This window comes from Hyperolius riggenbachi, chromosome 12, assembly GCF_040937935.1.
Source record: "Hyperolius riggenbachi isolate aHypRig1 chromosome 12, aHypRig1.pri, whole genome shotgun sequence".
NCBI lineage: Eukaryota > Metazoa > Chordata > Amphibia > Anura > Hyperoliidae > Hyperolius > Hyperolius riggenbachi.
In genome coordinates this window covers 234,409,722-234,430,752 of record NC_090657.1, presented here as the reverse complement: position 1 = coordinate 234,430,752, position 21,031 = coordinate 234,409,722, and the positions used below count along the sequence as shown (strand labels likewise).

Here is a 21,031-nt window from a genome sequence, read left to right as displayed (position 1 = left end):
ATTTCACTGAACATTTTATGGCATGTCAATTCACGGTTTCCTGCTCTATCGCATGTGCTAATTCTTAGTGAATTGAAGTCATTTTTGTAATGATGTGAGGATGGATTCCATACAGAAAATGTATCTGCGATTTACCAGCAGAGGGCAGCACAGAGACGCGTCTGCCTGTACCGCAAATAATGCACTGTACCGCTGTACCACTGTACCAATGCCTGTACCGCAAATAATGCACTGTACCGCTGTACCACTGTACCAATGCCTGTACCGCAAATAATGCACTGTACCGCTGTACCGCTGTACCAATGCACTGTACCGCTAATAATGCGCTGTACCACTGTACCAATGCCTGTACTGCAAATAATGCACTGTACCGCTGTACCACTGTACCAATGCCTGTACCGCAAATAATGCACTGTACCGCTGTACCACTGTACCAATGCCTGTACCGCAAATAATGCACTGTACCGCTGTACCACTGTACCAATGCCTGTACCGCAAATAATGCACTGTACCGCTGTACCACTGTACCAATGCCTGTACCGCAAATAATGCACTGTACCGCTGTACCACTGTACCAATGCCTGTACCGCAAATAATGCACTGTACCGCTGTACCACCGTACCAATGCACTGTACCGCTAATAATGCACTGTACCGCTGTACCAATGCACTGTACCGCTGTACCACTGTACCAATGCCTGTACCGCAAATAATGCACTGTACCGCTGTACCACCGTACCAATGCACTGTACCGCTAATAATGCACTGTACCGCTGTACCAATGCACTGTACCGCTAATAATGCACTGTACCGCTGTACCAATGCCTGTACCGCAAATAATGCACTGTACCGCTGTACCACTGTACCAATGCCTGTACCGCAAAAAATGCACTGTACCGCTGTACCACCGTACCAATGCCTGTACTGCAAATAATGCACTGTAGCGCTGTACCACTGGTCCTCTTCTCCGGGGCTCTGCTTCCTGCTGGTGAGATCGCCATCTGTCGTCATGACAACAGCCGGCAATTTCACTTTAGAGTTGCAGCGCCACCCGGAGGATGGAGGATTAACTGCAGCGCTGGAGCCAGGGAGTAAAGTGATTGCTGGGCTGCTGCAGATCTCCCTGGTAGCAGGATTTTTTCCAGGTTTTATGGTCTGAAAGGGTGCAAACAAATTGCATCGCTTTCAGACCCTAACATCCGGAAAGAATCAAAACGCCAAGGGGGTCAACTGAGCTGTAGGAATAGCAGTGGTGCCTAGATGAGCGATTCCTGTGAATGCATTTGTATGAACATTTGCATGCGAGTGTGCGAAGGGTTAACTGGCTTTGCTATCTCAAAAGTCAGTCATTTGCCTCCATAGTTGGTAGTTTAATTTTCCCATTGGGAACAGGCTTAGCTGATTTCACTGAACATTTTATGGCATGTCAATTCACGGTTTACTGCTCTATCGCATGCGCTAATTCTTAGTGAATTGAAGTCATTTTTGTAATGATGTGAGGATGGATTCCATACAGAAAATGTATCTGCGATTTACCAGCAGAGGGCAGCACAGAGACGCGTCTGCCTGTACCGCAAATAATGCACTGTACCGCTGTACCACTGTACCAATGCCTGTACCGCAAATAATGCACTGTACCGCTGTACCACTGTACCAATGCCTGTACCGCAAATAATGCACTGTACCGCTGTACCACTGTACCAATGCCTGTACCGCAAATAATGCACTGTACTGTATGCAAATAATGCACTGTACCGCTGTACCACTGTACCAATGCCTGTACCGCAAATAATGCACTGTACCGCTGTACCACCGTACCAATGCACTGTACCGCTAATAATGCACTGTACCGCTGTACCAATGCACTGTACCGCTAATAATGCACTGTACCGCTGTACCACTGTACCAATGCCTGTACTGCAAATAATGCACTGTACCGCTGTACCACTGTACCAATGCCTGTACCGCAAATAATGCACTGTACCGCTGTACCACTGTACCAATGCCTGTACCGCAAATAATGCACTGTACCGCTGTACCACCGTACCAATGCACTGTACCGCTAATAATGCACTGTACCGCTGTACCAATGCACTGTACCGCTAATAATGCACTGTACCGCTGTACCACTGCCTGTACTGCAAATAATGCACTGTACCGCTGTACCACTGTACCAATGCCTGTACCGCAAATAATGCACTGTACCGCTGTACCACCGTACCAATGCACTGTACCGCTAATAATGCACTGTACCGCTGTACCAATGCACTGTACCGCTAATAATGCACTGTACCGCTGTACCAATGCCTGTACCGCAAATAATGCACTGTACCGCTGTACCACTGTACCAATGCCTGTACCGCAAATAATGCACTGTACCGCTGTACCACTGTACCAATGCCTGTACCGCAAATAATGCACTGTACCGCTGTACCACCGTACCAATGCCTGTACTGCAAATAATGCACTGTTCTGCTGTACCACTGTACCACTGCCTGTACCGCAAATAATGCACTGTACCGCTGTACCACCGTACCAATGCCTGTACTGCAAATAATGCACTGTACCGCTGTACCACTGTACCAATGCCTGTACCGCAAATAATGCACTGTACCGCTGTACCACCGTACCAATGCACTGTACCGCTAATAATGCACTGTACCGCTGTACCAATGCACTGTACCGCTGTACCACTGCCTGTACCGCAAATAATGCACTGTACCGCTGTACCAATGCCTGTACCGCTAATAATGCACTGTACCGCTGTACCAATGCCTGTACCGCTAATAATGCACTGTACCGTTGTACCACTGCCTGTACCGCAAATAATGCACTGTACCGCTGTACCACTGCCTGTACCGCAAATAATGCACTGTACCGCTGTACCAATGCCTGTACCACTAATAATGCACTGTACCGCTGTACCACTGCCTGTACCGCAAATAATGTACTGTACCGCTGTACCAATGCCTGTACCGCTAATAATGCACTGTACCGCTGTACCAATGCCTGTACCGCTAATAATGCACTGTACCGCTGTACCACTGCCTGTACCGCAAATAATGCACTGCACCGCTGTACCAATGCCTGTACCGCAAATAATGCACTGTACCGCTGTACCAATGCCTGTACCGCTAATAATGCACTGTACCGCTGTACCAATGCCTGTACCGCTAATAATGCACTGTACCGCTGTACCACTGCCTGTACCGCAAATAATGCACTGTACCGCTGTACCACTGTACCAATGCCTGTACCGCAAATAATGCACTGTACCGCTATACCAATGCCTGTACCGCTAATAATGCACTGTACCGCTGTACCACTGTACCAATGCCTGTACCGCAAATAATGCACTGTACCGCTGTACCAATGCCTGTACCGCAAATAATGCACTGTATCGCTGTACCACTGTACCAATGCTTGTACCGCAAATAATGCACTGTACCGCTGTACCACTGTACCAATGCCTGTACCGCAAATAATGCACTGTACCGCTGTACCAATGCCTGTACCGCAAATAATGCACTGTACCGCTGTACCACTGTACCAATGCCTGTACCGCAAATAATGCACTGTATCGCTGTACCACTGTACCAATGCCTGTACCGCAAATAATGCACAGGTCTACATAAAGAGGAATACCTCTGCACGTTTTTGGGGGTTGTGAAATACACAGCCTTTAATTAAAGTGAACCCGAGTTGAGAGTGATACGGAGGCTGCCATATATATTTCCCTTTAACCTCCTGAGCGTTACGCTGCTCAGGGTTTGTTACATCCCAAGACCCAAGTCCCAAATGACTGAAAAGCTTATAGCTAGCACTAGGCTAGCTAGTACAGGTGTCGGGCACCCTCCGATCCCCCCGTTTATACATTACCCCCCCTGGATCCAGCGATCGGCGCAGCCTCCCCGGACAGCTTCAGTCTTCTCCATGGGGCGAATCGCACAGGACGTCGCCGACGTCATGCGCAAACCCGATCCTCCCCATAGAGAGATCGGAGCTGTGCAGGGAGGCTGCGTGATCGGTGGATCCAGGCTGGGTAATGTATAAGTGGGGGTATCGGGGGGGGATCGGCAGGTGCCCGACACTTGTACTAGCTAGCCTAGTGCTAGCTAAAGGGTTTACAGTTATTTGGGACAATAATTTTATAATGGGGGACTCCTGGGGCCACAGAGCGGTATGCCTGACACAGTGTCGGGCATACCGCTAAGGAGGTTAAGCAATACTAGTTGCCTGGCTGCCCTGCTGATCCTCTGCCTCTAATACTTTCAGCCATAGCCCCTGAACAAGCATGCAGCAGATCAGAGGTCTATGACATTATTATCAGATCTGACAGATTCGCTACATGCTTGTTTCTGGTGTACTTCAGTCACCACTGCAGCCAAATAGATCAGCAGCACTGCCAGGCAACTGGTATTGTTTAAAAGGAAATCAATATGGCAGCCTCCATATCACTCACCTCTGGTTCACTTTAAGCAGCATGAGCTAGTAAATCCAGCAGGCATTTATTAAAGGATACTATAGCTGTAATTATTTTTTAAAAAAGGACACCTAATGTGCGTATGGATGCTTACCGCAGCTCCGGTGTTCCGGCGTCTCCCTCCCTTCTCTGGCACGGATTCATGTACTCTTCTTCCTGGTCAGTGCCCTGTGACCCGGACACACTAAGCTGTGCATGTGAACACGCTTATGTCATATGGGCGTCGCCGAGGAGTGCGGTCTCTGCGCATGCACAGCATAGTATGTTCAGGTCGGAGGACACTGACCAGGAAGAGGATTACATGGATCAGAACAGACAATGGAGGGAGACGCCAGAACTCGGGAGGGGCGGTGAGCTTCTGCAGCTCCCCCCACACACACAGCGGGAATTTATTTTTGGGGTTTTTTTTTTATTACCGCTAAGGTATCCTTTAAAGCAGAACTAGGGTGAAAACAACAACATTAAAACACATTTTTACAATATTAATGTATAGATTAGTCAGCGTTTGCCCCTTGTAAAAGCTTTCCTCTCCCTGATTTACATTCTGACATTTATCCCTAGTGGTGACATCTTTAGCGCTGTCAGGTGATCACTGCAGAATGTTTATTTACTGCCAGTTCTGAAGCCAGTGAAAATAATAACTGGTCTCCCAAAATGTTCTGGGAGTAGAATCCGACACAACTAATCAGCCTAGGCTAAGCTTCACTGGGAGGGTGGGGTTACATGCCTATATACGGCAATATATAGATATAAGAGGGGTTCAGCCTATTGGAGCGTCAGTCAGGAGTGACACCCAAAACTGCATTTCACAGCATCCCCACAGTAGAATAGAAAGCCATGTGTCCACATGAGGGGGCGGGGCTCCACGGGAAGAAGGTGAGGAGCGATTGAGTTCTCAGTCTGCTAACAGGAAACTAAAAGGCAATAGAGGTCAGACGACTGTACGGATAGATGCACAGCTGCACCATGAACATTTACAGGTAATAATTTACACGGATCACCGTGCCAAGCTTTGAGAATCTGCCTTATTCAGTTTTGGATTTCACTGGGTGTTAAAGGATACCCGAACTGACATGTGACATAATGAGATAGACATGTGTATGCACAGTGCCTAGCACACAAATAACTAGGCTGTGTTCTTTTTCTTCTTTCTCTGCCTGAAAAAGAGTTAAATATCAGGTATGTAAGTGGCTGATTCAGTCCTGACTCAGACAGAAAGTGACTACAGTGTGACCCTCACTGATAAGAAATTCCCCTTTTTTATCTCTTTCTTGCTCTCTTTTATAGTTGGAATTTCTTATCAGTGAGGGTCACACTGTAGTCACTTCCTGTCTGAGTCAGGACTGAGTCAGCCACTTACATACCAGATATTTAACTCTTTCAGGCAGAGAAAGAAAAAAAAGGAACACAGCCTAGTTATTTGTGTGCTAGGGACTGTACATACACATCTCATCATGTCACATGTCAGTTCGGGTATCCTTTAAAGAACAAGTGACACCCATGCAAACCTAGAAATAAAAAACACATATATAAGTCGATAAACACTAGTTCTACTTACATAACAGATGTATTGCACTGTCCATGTAATGATTCCTGTGAATTTTATAAAGGAAAAGCAGAGAATCCTATTCTAGGCAGTTTCCATCTTGGTTACCTTTGAATGAAGCTAATCCTGACATTTCCTCCCTCACTCTTTTTTCTCCTCTTGCTAATTGTGTATTTGTTACCCGCCCTCCTTCCAGAGTCTTCAGACACTCCCACTGAGGTCTTTACTAGGAAGTGCACTGTGGCTTATATCATCAGAAGGAGTGGGAAATAAAGGGAAGAGAAGGAATACATTATAGATAAAAAGACCCCGCAGCATGCAACTGTTTGGCAATGGCAATTAAAGGGCCAGTGCTCCTAAGGTATGTGATCACTCCAAACCATAACAGCCAAAAAAAAAAGGTTTTGAAAGTTTTGAATGCAGGATTAGCATCTTTATCACTTAATACACTCAGACCAGTTGCTGTTGAAATTTGTTTTTTATGGTGACAGTCCCGCTTTAAAATGGCAGGTTACCAGAATCTGGGAACAATGGCAGAAGACAAGATCCCTGCCACGGAGCGGTGAGCTCTATAAGCCTCTACATCATGCAGAGCCCTCAGCTACTGAGGTAGGTATAACTACAATAATACAATACAATAACATTTCTATAGCGCTTTTCTCCCATAGGACTCAAAGCGCTTAGGCTCTCTCAGATTCAGTAATTAGTAGGATGAAGTATTCACACAACAAAAGTTATATTTCTGCAAATGCCAAACTGAACAGGTGGGTTTTCAGTCTGGATTTAAACACGTCCAGGGATGGAGCTGTCCTGATCTGTTGAGGTAAGGAGTTCCAAAACGTAGGGGCAGCATGACAGAAGGCTCTGGGACCAAAAGTTTCCAAGTGGACTCTGGGTATGACTAGATTATTAGAACCTGTTGATCTGAGAATGCGGGGATTGCTACGCAGCTGCAACATATCTTTCATGTATCCAGGGCCTAAATTATTCAGGGATTTAAATGTCAGTAGGCCGATCTTGAATAGGACCCTCCATTCTATAGGTAGCCAGTGAAGGGAGTGCAGGACTGGCGTTATGTGGCAGTGACGGGGTTGGTTGGTTAGCAGTCTGGCAGCAGTATTCTGTATCAGCTGTAGTCGGTACAAGACCTTTTTTGGAAGGCCAGTGTAGAGAGCATTGCAGTAGTCCAGTCGAGATGTGATGAAGGCGTGGACTAAGGTTGGCAGATCTTCTGGGGGTATGAGGTGCTTGATTTTTGCAATGTTCTTCAGGTGAAAATAGGATGATTTCACCACAGCAGAGATTTGAGTTCTAAAGTTTAAATCCCAATCAATTAGAACTCCCAGGCTACGCACATGATCAGAGCTGCGCAGATCCGTGCCTCCTATTCCCAGTGGTGAAGACTGCAAGTTAAGTTGTTTTGTTATCATGCTCTGCCCTCCTATCAGAAGGACTTCAGTTTTGTCTGCATTTAGTTTCAGCCAGTTGTCATTCATCCATTGCTGTAGTTCACGTAAGCAGGCGTTTATAGTTAGAGTTGGGTCTGTCACACCAGGCTTGAAGGAAAGATATAGTTGAGTGTCGTCTGCATAGCAGTGGTATGTCAGGCCATGTTTTTGGATTAGTTTTCCCAGTGGTAACATGTAAATCGTGAAAAGCAGGGGAGAGAGGATTGAGCCCTGGGGCACCCCATACCTAAGTGATACAGGGGTGGACAGGAAGGGCCCCATAGACACTTTGTGGGTTCTGCCACTTAAGAAGGATTGGAACCACTGAAGAACTATGCCATCAATGCCGCAGTATTCCTGTAGCCTGTTTATCAAGATGTCATGGTCAACTGTATCAAAGGCTGCAGAAAGGTCTAGCAGTATGAGGATGGAGCACTCTCCTCTGTCTCTTGCCATGAGCAGGTGGTTGCATATTTGGATGAGGGCAGTTTCAGTGCTGTGGTGTTTCCTGAAGTCAGACTGGAATGGGTCATAACTGTTGTTTTGTAGGATTTTGGCTTCTAGCTGGAGGTAAACAGCTTTTTCAATTAGCTTGCCCAGAAAGGGAAGGTTAGAGACAGGTCTGTAGCTGGTCATTGCATCTGGGTCCAGGGAGGGTTTTTTGAGGAGAGGCCTGATGATTGCTTCCTTCAGTAAAGCAGGAAATATCCCTGATTTTAAGGAACAGTTAACAATTTTTAGGAATACCGGTACGAACAGGTCGGGGCAGTTCAACATGAACTGTGTTGGGCCAGGATCTAGGTCACAGGTAGTTAGGCGGACGTGAAGGAGGATGCTTGATGTGACTTCTTCATCAATTTCTTTGAAGTTTGACCAAGGTGTTACATTGTCTCTGCTAATGGTCTTCGGCGCTATATTAGGCTCAGATGCTGTAAGTTGGATGGCGGACCTTATAGCGGAGACTTTGTCTGTGAAGAAATGGGCAAATTGGTCACAGAGGTCCTTTGAAGACTCGATGTTAAGTTTTTGACATGCCGGGTTGCAGAGTTTTTCCACTGTGCGGAACAGTTGGGCTGGTTTGTTAACTGCATTTGCAATCTCTTGTGATAGAAAGGATGATTTTTTTCTCGTGATTACCTTTTGGTAGCTCTTCAAGTGGAGGATTAAGGCATGTTTGTCTTCTGGGGACTGAGATTTGCGCCACAGTCTCTCAAGTTTTCGGCCTTGTCTTTTCAGCTCTTTTATAGCGTTATCAAACCACTGTGCATGATGGTGTGGAGTAAGATATTTGGTGCGCAGAGGAGCAATGGACTCAAAGGTGGAGGACACACATTTGTTGTATTTAAACACCAGAGTATCAGGTGTTTAACTCTCCCCTCCCCTCCCCGATTGCTGCCAGGAAAGGGTGTGGCGTCTGGCAGGGCAAGCTTACCTAATTGGAGACAGTTGTGCTTGGCCAGCGCCATGATGTTGTCCGTGGCATTGGTGGCAGGTGCGTAACCGATGGTGGGCAGCTCGGCGACGTCGTGTTCAGAAAGCACGTTGTTTGGCGATGCATCGTAGAGCTTGCTGGGCATTATCAGCACCAGCATCAGCCAGATCAGCGACCAGATGATCGGATAGAAGATTTCCTGCCGGAGGTAAAGGACACAGGCGGGTTAGACATCGAGCCATACGGGCACCATCCGCATCACATACACACAGGGCCGGCTCTAGACTTTTTTCTGTCCCCCCCCCCCCCCCCTCGATTTGGAATGATCGCACAGCACCCAACAATTTACTCTGCTTCATTTAATGTTCTCAGTCAGCAAGGGAGCATAGGCAACAACCTGAGACATGACATGCTGCAGCTCAACACAATAGCCCACTGGCTGGCTGCGAGTATGTGACAAACACACTGCTCACCCTCAGCCACTCCATTCCTCCTCAGTCAGGACAGCAGTGCCACCTCCTCCCTTCTGCTGTGCAAGTCAAATGAAACACTGCTGCTCTCCTCCCTCCTCACTTACTGTCAGACTCCTCACACAGCACAACAAGCTGCTTTTCCCCAATGCTGCTCTCCTGCCTCCCCCTCCTCACTCACTGTCAGACTCCTCACACAGCACTACAAGCTCCTTCTCCCCAATGCTGCTCTCCTGCCTCCCCCCTCCTCACTCACTGTCAGACTCCTCACACAGCACAACAAGCTGCTTTTCCCCAATGCTGCTCTCCTACCTCCCCCCTCCTCACTTACTGTCAGACTCCTCACACAGCACAAGCTGCTTTTCCCCAATGCTGCTCTCCTGCCTCCCCCTCCTCACTCACTGTCAGACTCCTCACACAGCACTACAAGCTCCTTCTCCCCAATGCTGCTCTCCTGCCTCCCCCCTCCTCACTCACTGTCAGACTCCTCACACAGCACAACAAGCTGCTTTTCCCCAATGCTGCTCTCCTGCCTCCCCCCCCCCCCCCTCCTCACTCACTGTCAGACTCCTCACACAGCACAACAAGCTGCTTTTCCCCAATGCTGCTCTCCTGCCTCCCCCTCCTCACTCACTGTCAGACTCCTCACACAGCACTACAAGCTCCTTCTCCCCAATGCTGCTCTCCTGCCTCCTCACTCACTGTCAGACTCCTCACACAGCACAACAAGCTGCTTTTCCCCAATGCTGCTCTCCTGCCTCCCCCCCCCTCCTCACTCACTGTCAGACTCCTCACACAGCACAACAAGCTGCTTTTCCCTAATGCTGCTCTCCTGCCTCCCCCTCACTCACTGTCAGACTCCTCATACAGCACAGCAAGCTGCTTTTCCCCAATGCTGCTCTCCTGCCTCCCCCCTCCTCACTCACTGTCAGACTCCTCACACAACACAACAAGCTGCTTTTCCCCAACGATGCTCTCCTGCCTCCCCCCTCCTTACTCAGTCAGACTCCTCACACAGCACAACAAGCTGATTTTCCCCAATGCTGCTCTCCTGCCTCCCCCTCCTCACTCACTGTCAAGACTCCTCACACAGCACAACAAGCTGCTTTTCCCCAGTGCTGCTCTCCTCCCTCCCCCCTCCTCACTCACTGTCAGACACCTCACACAGCACAACAAGCTGCTTTTCCCCAATGATGACCTCTTCACCTCGCTCTCCTCTCACATCTCCTCCTACTCTGACTGCATGCTGTAAGTGTAACACAGTACAAACATACTGCCCCTGTAATCTCTGTGCCTGATGCAAATGTTTCACCTTGCTTCATGATAGAGCCGGCTCTGTGTACACATAGGCGTGCTTACATTACATATTCACCATTACTCCCACATCTCAGTGGTGGGTGGGGCCTGCATAGAAGGATTCCCAAGGGGAGGGATTATTTTGGGACCACAAAAGTCGTTTTCTTCAGAGAATTTTTAATATGCACTCCCGCCTTGCAGCACTGGGTCACTGGTTTGAATTCCAGTCAGGTTTACTTCGTGTCTGCGTGGGTTTCCTCCGGGCACTCCAGTTATCGCCCACATCCCAAAAGCATACAGATAAGTTAACTGCCCTAGACTACAATGGGCACATGGCTATAGCAGATTGTGAGCTTCTCTGAGGACAGTCAGTGTAGTGACATGACTATGTACTGTGTAATGTGCTGCAGAAGATGTCAGTGCTATATAAATACATAATAATATGGTAGGACATTACACTATGACTATGTTAGGATTAGAGTGTAAGCTCCTCTGAGGACAGTCAGTGACATAATTATGTCCTCTGTGCAACAGTGCCAGTACTATATAAATACTAATATATATGTAACAAAATATTTTTAATGCGTTATGCAGTTTGATAAGTAAAAAAATTAAAATACTCGGGGCACCGAGTTACAGATCCTACCTCCTGAGTACTTTCTGCAAGCCTGAACCACGCCCACCTTAGTCACATGGGCAAGCAGGAGGTAAGTGACTGCTTTGTCAGCTGCAGCAACAACTACCTACTCACTGATAACCTATCACACTGAGCCTCTGTGCTGGAGCAAACATCAGGGAATGATGTCACCAAGTAACCAGCAGGGGGCATGTGTGATGCTCGGATGACAGTTGGGTGACAGACAGTTGTAGCTTTGTGATGCACAGAATGGACGATACAATGGGATGACAGTTGGGTAACTGTGACAGTTGCAGCTCTCTATGATGCACAGAAGGGGCGGTGCGCTGAGCTGACAGTTGGGTAACTGGCAGTTGTAGCTCTCCTCAATGATGTACAGAATGGGCATTAAACTGGGATGACAGTTTGGTAACTGTGATAGTTGTAGCTCTCCTCTGATGACAGAATGGACGATATGCTGAGATGACAGTTGGATATCTGACAGTTGCAGCTCTCTGTGATGCACAGAATATGTGGTACACTGGGATGACAGCTAGATGACTGACAGTTGTAGCTCTCCTCTGTGATGCACAGAATGGGTGATATGCTGACAGTTGGATGACTGACAGTTGTAGCTCTCCTCTGTGATGCACAGAATGGAGGGTACACTGGGATGACAGTTGGATGACTGACAGTTGCAGTTCTCCTCTATGATGCACAGAATGGAGGGTACACTGGGATGACAGTTGGATGACTGACAGTTGCAGTTCTCCTCTATGATGCACAGAATGGGCATTACACTGGGATGACAGTTGGATGACTGACAGTTGTAGCTCTCCTCTGTGATGCACAGAATGGAGGGTACACTGGGATGACAGTTGGATGACTGACAGTTGTAGCTCTCCTCTGTGATGCACAGAATGGAGGGTACACTGGGATGACAGTTGGATGACTGACAGTTGCAGTTCTCCTCTATGATGCACAGAATGGGCATTACACTGGGATGACAGTTGGATGACTGACAGTTGTAGCTCTCCTCTGTGATGCACAGAATGGAGGGTACACTGGGATGACAGTTGGATGACTGACAGTTGTAGCTCTCCTCGGTGATGCACAGAATGGGTAATATGCTGAGATGACAGTTGGATGACTGACAGTTGTAGATCTCCTCTTGGATGCACAGAATGGAGGGTACACTGGGATGACAGTTGGATGACTGACAGTTGTAGCTCTCCTCTGTGATGCACAGAATGGAGGGTACACTGGGATGACAGTTGGATGACTGACAGTTGCAGCTCTCCTCTGTAATGCACAGAATGGAGGGTACACTGGGATGACAGTTGGATGACTGACAGTTGCAGCTCTCCTCTGTAATGCACAGAATGGAGGGTACACCGGGATGACAGTTGGATGACTGACAGTTGTAGCTCTCCTCTGTAATGCACAGAATGGAGGGTACACTGGGATGACAGTTGTAGCTCTCCTCTGTGATGCACAGAATGGAGGGTACACTGGGTTGACAGTTGTAGCTCTCCTCTGTGATGCACAGAATGGAGGGTACACTGGGATGACAGTTGGATGACTGACAGTTGTAGCTCTCCTCTGTGATGCACAGAATGGAGGGTGCACTGGGATGACAGTTGTAGCTCTCCTCTGTGATGCACAGAATGGAGGGTACACTGGGATGACAGTTGGATGACTGACAGTTGTAGCTCTCCTCTGTGATGCACAGAATGGGTGGTACACTGGGATGACAGTTGGATGACTGAAAGTTGCAGTTCTCCTCTGTAATGCACAGAATGGAGAGTACACTAGGATGACAGTTGGATGACTGACAGTTGCAGCTCTCCTCTGTAATGCACAGAATGGAGGGTACACTGGGATGACAGTTGGATGACTGACAGTTGTAGCTCTCCTCGGTAATGCACAGAATGGGTGATATGCTGAGATGACAGTTGGATGACTGACAGTTGTAGCTCTCCTCTGTGATGCACAGAATGGGGGATATGCTGAGATGACAGTTGGATGACTGACAGTTGTAGCTCTCCTCTGATGCACAGAATGGAGGGTACACTGGGATGACAGTTGGATGACTGACAGTTGTAGCTCTCCTCTGTGATGCACAGAATAGGTGGTACACTGGGATGACAGTTGGATGACTGACAGTTGTAGCTCTCCTCTGTGATGCACAGAATGGGTGGTACACTGGGATGACAGTTGGATGACTGACAGTTGTAGCTCTCCTCGGTAATGCACAGAATGGGTGATATGCTGAGATGACAGTTGGATGACTGACAGTTGTAGCTCTCCTCTGTGATGCACAGAATGGAGGGTACACTGGGATGACAGTTGTAGCTCTCCTCTGTGATGCACTGAATAGGTGGTACACTGGGATGACAGTTGGATGACTGACAGTTGTAGCTCTCCTCTGTGATGCACAGAATGGAGGGTACGCTGTCTCTGCTGTAACATGAGCTAGTGTACTCCTCTCCAGCCAGAGGCCAGGCAAAGGTAACTGATACTGTGCTCTGTGGAGGGGGCTGGTGAGAGCTAAATATGGCTGCATACTGAATACATAATGTGACTGCAACATAAACAGCAAAGGAGCTGCCTGCAGAAGCCAATAACAGGCTGTGCAACAAATGTAACCTGTCTCATCTGCCTGCTTAATACAGTCCAGCCAGTCCTGCCATGTAGAGACTCCGGCCACACAGCGCAGCCAGCATCACGCCTCCAGTGCAGAAATGTTTTACCCCAAACCAATGCAGCTTGTAAATCATCTTATTATCTTTTGGGAGACACCTATGGCATTTCTCATCAAAAAATAACTTGCTGGTTGAGTAAAAGTAACTTTAAAAAGAAACCATGACCAAGAATTGAACTCCATCCCAATCAGTAGCTGGTACCCCCTTTCCCATGAGAAATCCATTCCTTTTCAGAAACGGATCATCAGGGGGCGCTGTATGGCTGATATTGTGGTGAAACCCCTCCCACAGGATACTGTGAGGACCATGGTCCTGGCAGTTTCCTGTCTGTGAACCTCGTTGCATTATGGGAAATAACAGCATTTTACAGCTGTTTCCAACTACCAAAAAAGCAAGCAGCATCTCCTTCCACTGACATCACCTGCCAGCAGTAAAAAAAAAAAATCACCATGTGATAAATGTCAGAATGTAAATCAGGGAGAGGAAAGATATTACAAGGGACAAACACTGACTAAATCATTTATACATAATTATTGTAAAAATGAAGCACTTTTTTTATTACACTATTTCCACTGGAGTTCCTCTTTAAGTCAAAATTTGCTATGGACAGCACTGTACAGGGGACATTTCTCTACGCTTTCATTCTGCCCTGTGCAAGAGTTCAGGTCCACTATAAGCCACCAGCAAGCAAGAAAATGCTGTACTCCGAATCATTGTGACTTTCACCTACTTTTTGGTACTTGTACATTTGAAAAAGCTATTTTATAGGCAGAAGATGAAAAAGTATCTCCTAGGAGAGAATTTAGGGGAAATAGTGAATTGGAGAATTAGATGGGGCCTTGTGTGCTGTACGTCAGGAATTTGGCTTTAGGAACGGCCAGGGAAGGAAGGGGGGGGGGGGGGGGGGGGACATTACAGAGATCTTTCCTCCCATATATTTTTCTTATTTCCCCTTTCCTTCGGCTATTTCTTGATTCCGATGTCCTCGGAGATAATGTACGATGCTATCTGTAGCAGTGTGTGATTACCGTTACGATATCCTCTCATGGCTGTAATCACTATATGTGTATCTGTGATGCAATGTGTTTCCGAGAGATGCTGGAGTCCCGCCTCTGTACTTAAAGTGACCCCGAGGTGAAATCCCAATTGATGAGATGAACAACTGTATCCATCCTCCTACTCCTAAAAATGACTATTTTCTGTATATATCTGCTGAAATAAGAAAGAAATAGATTTAATGTAGTATTGTCACATATGACTGATACAGCCTTTCAGTGTCCCATAATCTAAAATATATGAACTATTGGCCATTTTTTGTTGATTTCCAAACTCAGAAGTTCTCTCCTCTCTGGGCTTCAAATACCACTTCTATGCCAATGATAAACAAATCTATCTCCACACCCCGATCTCCACCATAGACAAGCTCTCCTCCTGCCTCTTTCTCCCCCTGGATCTCAGATAGGTTCCTGAAGCTTTAAGGAAGGTGAACTTCACTAATCACACATACTGTCATTAAGTTACATTAGTTATGTTAGTTAAAATAGTTAGGCAATATACTCTCTTACCCACCCGGTTTTAAAAGAACAGGCAAATGTTTGTGATTTCATGGGGGCAGCCATCTTTTTGGTTGAAAGGTGGTGACAGGGAGCATGAGACACAGTTCCAACTGTCCGGTGTCCTAATCACCCCTCCCTTCAAATCTCAAATTAAAAATTAAAAAAAAAAAAAAAAAAAAAAAAAAAAAAAATTGCACAAAAACAGCAGAAGGAAAACAACATCATCAGAAATACCCTCATGCTTTGCACAGCATCAGAGGAGAAATGCCCGGGCAAATTTCTTTGATGGGGCGGAGCTTAGCTTCTCTGTAGCCAAAAATGAGGCTTGGGTAAGAAAAACAAAATTCTGATGCTGTGAAACTGTTAAACACCAAGCCTTTTCAGTGCTGCTGAGTACATTTTTAGTCTGGAGGTTCACTTTCACTTGGGATAAAACTGAATTTTCCCACCCCGTGCTGCACCACCAGTCTCGGATATTCATATTACTACCACCCTACCTCCCAGGCCCGCTGCTTGGGTGTCACTCTAGACTCTCCTTCACCCCACACATCCAAAATGTTACCTGAGTCTGCAACTTCCACCTCCGCAACATCTCCAAAATCCGCCCCTTTCTGACCCCAGACACTACCCCAGCACGGTGGCATAGTGGTTAGCGCTCTTGCCTTGCAACACTGGATTCCTGGTTCGAATCCCAGCAAGGTCAACATCTGCAAGGAGTTTGTATGTTTTCCCCATGCCTGCGTGGGTTTCCCCCGGGCACTCCGGTTTCCTCCCACATCCCAAAAACATACAGATAAGTTCATTGGCTTCCCCCTAAATTGGCCCTAGACTAGGATACATGCACTACACGATACATGCATAGACATGTGACTATGGTAGGGACTAGATTGTGAGCCCCTCTGAGAGACAGTTAATGAAGAGACAATATATACTCTGTACAGCGCTGCGTAATATGTTGGCGCTATATAAATACTTAAATAAATAAAATACCAAGCTTCTCATCCATGCCCTCATCTCCCGCCTTGACTACTGCAATGCACTACTGTCTGGCCTCCCCTTGAAATGCATTGCACCCCCCCCCCCTTCAATCAGTCATGAATGCAGCAGGTAGACTCATCCATTCTTTCCACCGCTCTGCTTCCACTTCTCCCCTCTGTGAAGCCTGACGCTGCCTCCCTATCTGCTTCAGGATCAGTTAAAATTCTGTGCCTGGCCTACAAATCTGTGCACAAGACCTGCCATACCTACATCTCTGAGCTCGTCAACTGATATATAGCTGCCCGCCCCCTCCATTCCTCCTCCAATGATCTCCGCCTACAAATCTGTGCACAAGACCTGCCATACCTACATCTCTGAGCTCGTCAACTGATATATAGCTGCCCGCTCCCTCCATTCCTCCTCCAATGATCTCCGCCTACAAATCTCTGCACAAGACCTGCCCAGCCTACATCTCTGAGCTCGTCAACAGATATATATACCTGCCCGCCCCCTCCAATTATCTTCGCCTACAAATCTCTGCACAAGACCTACCCAACCTACATATCTGAGCTCGTCAACAGATATATACCTGCCCGCCCCTTCCGGTCCTCCAATGATCTCCGCCTACAAATCTGTGCACAAGACCTGCCCAACCTACATCTCTTAGCTTGTCAACAGATATATAGCTGTCCGCCCCCTCCGGTCCTCCAATGATCTCCGCTTACAAATCTGTGCACAAGACCTGCCCGACCTACATATCTGAGCTCGTCAACAGATATATACCTGCCCGCCCCCTCCGGTCCTCCAATGATCTCCGCCTACAAATCTGTGCACAAGACCTGCCCAACCTACATTTCTGAGCTCGTCAGATATATACCGGCCCGCCTCCTCCGGTCCAAAAATGATTTCCGCCTACAAATCTGTGCACAAGACCTGCCCGACCTACATCTCTGAGCTCGTCCACAGATATATACCTGCTCTCCCCTCCGGTCCTCCAATGATCTCCGCCTACAAATCTGTGCACAAGACCTGCCCGACCTACATCTCTGAGCTTGTCCACAGATATATACCTGCCCGCCTCTTCCGGTCCTCCTCCAATGATCTCCGCCTGATACCCCCACGCATTTCTCACTCCCATACACACCTACAAGACTTCTCCCCCACCCTAAGTAACTCCCTTCCGCTCCCCCTCAGACTCGCACCTTCCATCAACACTTTCAAGCAAGTCCTCAAAACACATTTCTTTAAATTGGCCTACTCCCCCCCCCCCCCCCCCCACCATCTTCCACACTCACTCTCTCAGCTGAGCACCTTTTTCAAAGCCCTCTCTTATGTGTCCCTCCCCCACCCTTTGGATTGTCCTGCTGGGAATACACGGTCCTGCTCGATTGATAATTTCCGACATGTCCAATCACCCGCCGGATCAATTCCAGGCTCGATACAGCAGGCGGGACAATGGAAAAAGATAAGGAAAACGAGCAGAAGATAAGAGAATCGCCCGCGGGGATAAGCGGGAATCGATCCGGTGGCATAATCGAGCGGTACAAACGTAGCGTATATATTCCCGGCATAAGCCTTTCGCAGGATCCCCCCCCCCCCCCCATGTGTCCTTCTTGATCTTGCAACCTCAGTTATGACACCCTTCCCATGGACTAACTCTGACTTGAATTGCTGAGTCTTTATTAAATTGCTTGATCACATGATCATGCATTTCATACTGTTTGCATGTATAACCTTGTGCCATGTTGTATAACCGTTTGCTACCTCTCTGTCTGTCACCCCTTATTTACATTGTATGTATTCTTATTTATTGTCCAGCGCTGTGTAATATGTTGGCACTTTATAAATGATTATTAATAATAATAATAATAATAATAATCTGTTCTCTGTCAGGAAAGTGTTTTATGGCGGATATTGCGTTGTGAGGATTTCGCTATAGTACAACTTAGTCCCAACTGGAGAGAAACTGTCACTTGCAGACCTGATGTTTAACTCTTTCAGACAGAGAAAGAAGGAAAGGAACACAGCCTAGATATTTGTGTCAATGGCTCTCCTCGTGTATCCTTTAAATGTCTGTACTCTTAAAAGGAGAGTAGCCCAGTCCAGCAAGCCATCACTATCAGTTTGGGAGTAGTGGTGGACTTACCGCTTCATGCTACTCCCCCTTCACCACGTTTCAGCAGAAGACAGATGACACCCAGATCTACCTCTACACCCCTGACATATCCACCACTACCATTCGCCCTACCTCTCAAGCCCGCTGTCTGGGTGTCACCCTGGACTCCGCACTCTCCTTCACTTACCACATCCAAATCCTCACAAAGTCCTGCAACTTCCACCTTCGTAACATCTGTAAGATTCGCCCTTTCCTGACCTCTGCCACCACCAAACTCCTCATCCATGCCCTCATAATTTCCCGCCTTGACTACTGCAATGCCCTGCTGTCTGGTCTCCCTATGACCCGAACAGCCCCACTGCAGTCCATCATGAATGCTGCAGCCAGAATTATCCACTGCTCCCATCGCTCCACCACGGCAGATCCCCTCCTAGAATCCCTCCACTGGCTTCCTATCCAGTCCAGAATCAGATTCAAGATACTGTGTCTGACCTACAAATCTGTCCACAAAACCTGTCCAACCTACATTTCCGATCTTACTCAGAGGTACACACCTAGCCGCTCACTCCGCTCTTCCAATGAACTTCGCCTAACCGCCCCCCGCATCACCCAGTCCCATGCACGCCTCCAGGACTTCTCAAGAGCTGCTCCAACACTATGGAACTCCCTACCTCCACCCATTAGGGCAGCCCCCTCCTTCAACATCTTCAAGAAAGCCCTCAAAACTCACCTTTTCACTCTGGCCTACCATCCCTCACAATTGCTCTAAACCCACAGCTGAACTCTGGTCCCCTACCTTCCGTGTCTTTACCTCTCCCTCTAGATTGTAAGCCTTTGGGCAGGGGCCTCCTCCTTTTGTGTCCTACCTAATCATGCACCTCCATTACTGTGCACCTATCCTATGCATCTGAGTGAACCTGACTTGCCTAATCTCCATGCTCCCCTCCAGTGACTAAGCATTACCTTGTACTCATACTGTGCTGTGTGATCTCCATGCTCCATCCAGTGACTGAGCATTACCTTGTACTCATACTGTGCTGTGTGATCTCCATGCTCCATCCAGTGACTAAGCATTACCTTGTACTCATACTGTGCTGTGTGATCTCCATGTTCCCATCCAGTGACTAAGCATTACCTGATACTCATACTGTGCTGTGTGATCTCCATGCTCCATCCAGTGACTAAGCATTACCTTGTACTCATACTGTGCTGTGTGATCTCCATGCTCCCATCCAGTGACTAAGCATTACCTTGTACTCATACTGTGCTGTGTGATCTCCATGCTCCCCTCCAGTGACTAAGCATTACCTTGTACTCATACTGTGCTGTGTGATCTCCATGCTCCCCTCCAGTGACTAAGCATTACCTTGTACTCATACTGTGCTGTGTGATCTCCATGCTCCCATCCAGTGACTGACTAAGCATTGCCTTGTACTCATACTGTGCTGTGTGATCTCCATGCTCCCCTCCAGTGACTAAGCATTACCTGATACTCATACTGTGCTGTGTGATCTCCATGCTCCCCATCCAGTGACTAAGCATTACCTTGTACTCATACTGTGCTGTGGGATCTCCATGCTCCATCCAGTGACTAAGCATTACCTTGTACTCATACTGTGCTGTGTGATCTCCATGCTCCCCTCCAGTGACTAAGCATTACCTTGTACTCATACTGTGCTGTGTGATCTCCATGCTCCCATCCAGTGACTAAGCATTACCTTGTACTCATACTGTGCTGTGTGATCTCCATGCTCCCATCCAGTGACTAAGCATTACCTTGTACTCATACTGTGCTGTGTGATCTGGTTTTCTTGTATTCCTGTATTGTCATATTGCTGTATGTCACCCTAAATATTGTCTGTAACCTAAACTAATGTTCAGCGCTGCGTAATATGTTGGCGCTTTATAAATACAATAAATAAATAATAATAATTATAATAATAAATAAATAAATAAATAAGAGGTTTGCTACCCCTACAAACACTGAACCCCAATACTGTGCAAAGCTGTGCAGCTGCTACTGACACGTTTCACTACAGCCATCTGACAGGAATATTGACACATGTATGGCCAACTTCACACTGAACCACACAGTAGCTATCCAACTGGTATTTAAAGAGACACTGAAGCGAGACTAAATCTCGCTTCAGGTCTTATATATAGCAGGGGCACGTGTGCCCCTGCTAAAACGCCGCTATCCCGCGGCTTAACGGGGGTCCCTTCACCCCCAACCCACCCCCCGCAAACCTGGGTCGGAAAAAGGTAGCTGGAGCTGATCTTCCTGGAGGCAGGGCTAACTGCTGCAGCCCTGCCTCCAGTCGCGTCTATCAGACGCGCATCGCCGCCTCTCCCCCGCCCCTCTCAGTGAAGGAAGACTGAGAGGGGC

At 47.5% G+C, this 21,031-nt stretch overlaps 1 protein-coding gene across 3 annotated transcripts in view; it reads right to left on the bottom strand.

Moving 5' to 3' along the window:
* The window catches only part of ABCA5 (ATP binding cassette subfamily A member 5), a 230,244-nt gene that overhangs the window by 168,300 nt on the left and 40,913 nt on the right, over nt 1-21,031 (bottom strand). For 2 of the 3 annotated variants that reach the window (XM_068263315.1, XM_068263316.1), the window contains exon 3: nt 8,909-9,107. The exons of the other annotated variant lie outside the window; for it this stretch is intronic. In XM_068263315.1, the coding sequence (XP_068119416.1) occupies nt 8,909-9,107 (199 nt within the window). The remainder of the gene's footprint in view (nt 1-8,908; nt 9,108-21,031) is intronic. 3 annotated transcript variants of the gene reach the window in all.